Here is a 2,480-nt window from a genome sequence, read left to right on the forward strand (position 1 = left end):
TGATCACAGATAAGTACTGTCAGATTTTGGCCTCCTCAGAGCCCAGACCTCATCGTGATAGAGAACCGAATAAAAGACGGCCAACATCCAAAGAAGAGCTTTGAATGTCCTTCAAGCCTGGAGAATTATTCCTGCAGACTACTTAGAGATTAAGAGAAAGCTCCATGAAGAGAGTTCAGCCTGTGTTGAAGAATAATGCCGGTCACACCAAATACTGACTTTCAAGCTCTTTAGAATTGTACATGTTGTAAAGACCCACCTTTTAGCACATCCCAGCACACCCACTCACTTCACCAGATGCACCTTGTTTAGTTCTCTCACCTTTGATTGGGTGTGGTGCTTGTCCTTAATTGCACTCACCTGTCACACATTATATAAGGACTGCATTCACTTTTGGCTCACTCTTTCTTCACTCCCACACGGGGCGGCAGCAGAGGTGAGGTTCTGTTTGGGGTTTTTATTTTATGTATTGTTTAAGGTAATGAGTAACTTAAATCTGTTTTCTTTCAGCATTGGCAGTCCATGTGTGTCTTTCCTTCCTTCTTTGTTTTATTGATTTGAGAATAAAAGGAGAACCCTGTGAATGATTAGATGACTGCTTATTCTTCTAATCGGATGAGCCCATGATGCTGATTACTTAAACCCTGAGCCTTCCTTCCTTCATAACAGTACATACTCTGTTTTTGATTTATATACTTTATATAGACTTTCTATTTATGTCTGTACATGTTTCAATAAATCGTTGCATACATCTCTCACTTTTCTAGCTAATTTTAAAGAAATTAGGGTTTGCTCAAGACCTTTGCAGAATATTGAAAATGTGCTCCTGACAGCACTTTGCAGCTGTACAGTCCTTTTGTATTTCTTATTTTGTCTACTTAAACATCTTTCCCTCATTGCCATATTACATTACTACCATTAAAAAGATAAATTGCTGTTCTTTAATATTTACTTCATGTCTTACCCACAGACGCTTACCACTGCAGCCAAGTTTATCGTAGTGAGTAAAACTTAACACTGAAACCAATCAAATTTTTAAAAAAATCAAATTTTGATAACTCTGCTGCCTACAGGCTGTTTCTGAAGGAGCCTCGGTTCCTTGCATGCACAGAATCCAGCAAAATATAATTAAGATAAGACGAGAAATACTTTATTTATGCCAACAGCTGGGAAATGACTGTGTTTAAGCAGCAAATTAAATGGAAAATACAAAAAAATGAAGATCTTCATAAATCAGAATATAATACAATAAGATTAAACACAAAATGAATGCAGGTAATGTGTAACAAGGTATTATACTAAGTCAAAGGTCAAACTAGCTTAACCACAGAAAAGCTACAGATTAAAATCAGGGCAGATTTCTCATCTAACTGTCAACAAAGAAATACCTGCTCTGCAACGTTCTTTAAAGAAACAGGTCCCGCATTGTCTTTCTGCTTATGTTACTGGAAATTCACCTATTAATGTTTAACGACTTCCTGGGTTTTTTATCACGTGGCACAGAACTTTCAGAAAACTTCTCACAGTGAGAACTTTCAGAGCTGGAATCTTTCAGCGTGAGAAGATAAACAAAGAACTAAGATAAAAGGAGGCATGCAGTGTCACGTGTTAATGTGGACAAATTCAACAGCACACAAGCAGAAGTGGTTTTAGACCTGAACAGGTACTCAATGTTACTCTTTCTCACCACAGCTTAATTCATGGACAACTCTTATATTTACAACGAATACAAACATTTAATATTACACAAGCTCTTAAAACTGAGTTGATATCTGCAGCATATTTGTCATTTGCAGCAGGCTCCATAAGACGCCGTTCACTATAAAACCGTGAGGAATCACAGGCTGCTGAGCTGGTGGATCCTCTTCGCTCTATTCCTGAAATGATGATAGATGGAGTTACTTCTCCTGCTGTTTATTAGAAAATGACAGTGTTTGCTCTTTATTCTGTTTCTAAAAATCTCACCTTATGCGATCGACACAGTTCATCACCCATCTCAGAGCTGGATTGGCGCATGCTTTCCCCTTCTTTGTGTAGAAACTACATTAAAACAAAGCAATATGTTAATATTTGTACACCCACAGTAAACACTAATGTTGTGTCAAGTTTTTTTTTTTTTAATTTTTTAAAGCAGTTTGTTAAAGTAATTGTAATGATGCTCACATGATGGCATTGATGGGACACATCTCTGTGACAGTCTGGACTGAGTACCCCTCGATGGCTGAACATGGTAATCTGCCTCTCATGTACCTTCGACAGCAGTAACGATAAGCTGTGAAAGAAGGAAAGAAAACGTGTTAAATTAAAATATGTGTATGCTTATGTGTAAATGTGATTAAACAGACAAAAAATCAAAGAAAATAAGGCAAGAAGGAAACAAATACGAACCTGCTGATGTGTTTGCAGTCAGACAAACAGTAAGTGCGATCACCACCACAGCTCGGATTGGCAGCATGTCTTCTTCGTTTGTGTTGGCAGCA

The 2,480-nt window shown here is 37.7% G+C and overlaps 1 protein-coding gene across 1 annotated transcript; it reads right to left on the reverse strand.

Moving 5' to 3' along the window:
* Positions 1-1,128: 1,128 nt before the first annotated feature.
* On the reverse strand, positions 1,129-2,474 carry ccl20a.3 (chemokine (C-C motif) ligand 20a, duplicate 3). The gene is made up of 4 exons (XM_005920450.3): positions 2,389-2,474; positions 2,164-2,272; positions 1,966-2,040; positions 1,129-1,877 (listed from the first exon to the last, which is right to left on the reverse strand). The coding sequence occupies exons 1-4, from the start codon at positions 2,453-2,455 to the stop codon at positions 1,838-1,840; spliced, it is 291 nt and encodes a 96-aa protein (XP_005920512.1). The 5' UTR covers positions 2,456-2,474; the 3' UTR covers positions 1,129-1,837.
* Positions 2,475-2,480: the final 6 nt, after the last annotated feature.

Source organism: Haplochromis burtoni, unplaced genomic scaffold (genome assembly GCF_018398535.1).
Source record: "Haplochromis burtoni strain Fernald_Lab_line unplaced genomic scaffold, NCSU_Asbu1 Contig_41, whole genome shotgun sequence".
Classification (NCBI taxonomy): domain Eukaryota; kingdom Metazoa; phylum Chordata; class Actinopteri; order Cichliformes; family Cichlidae; genus Haplochromis; species Haplochromis burtoni.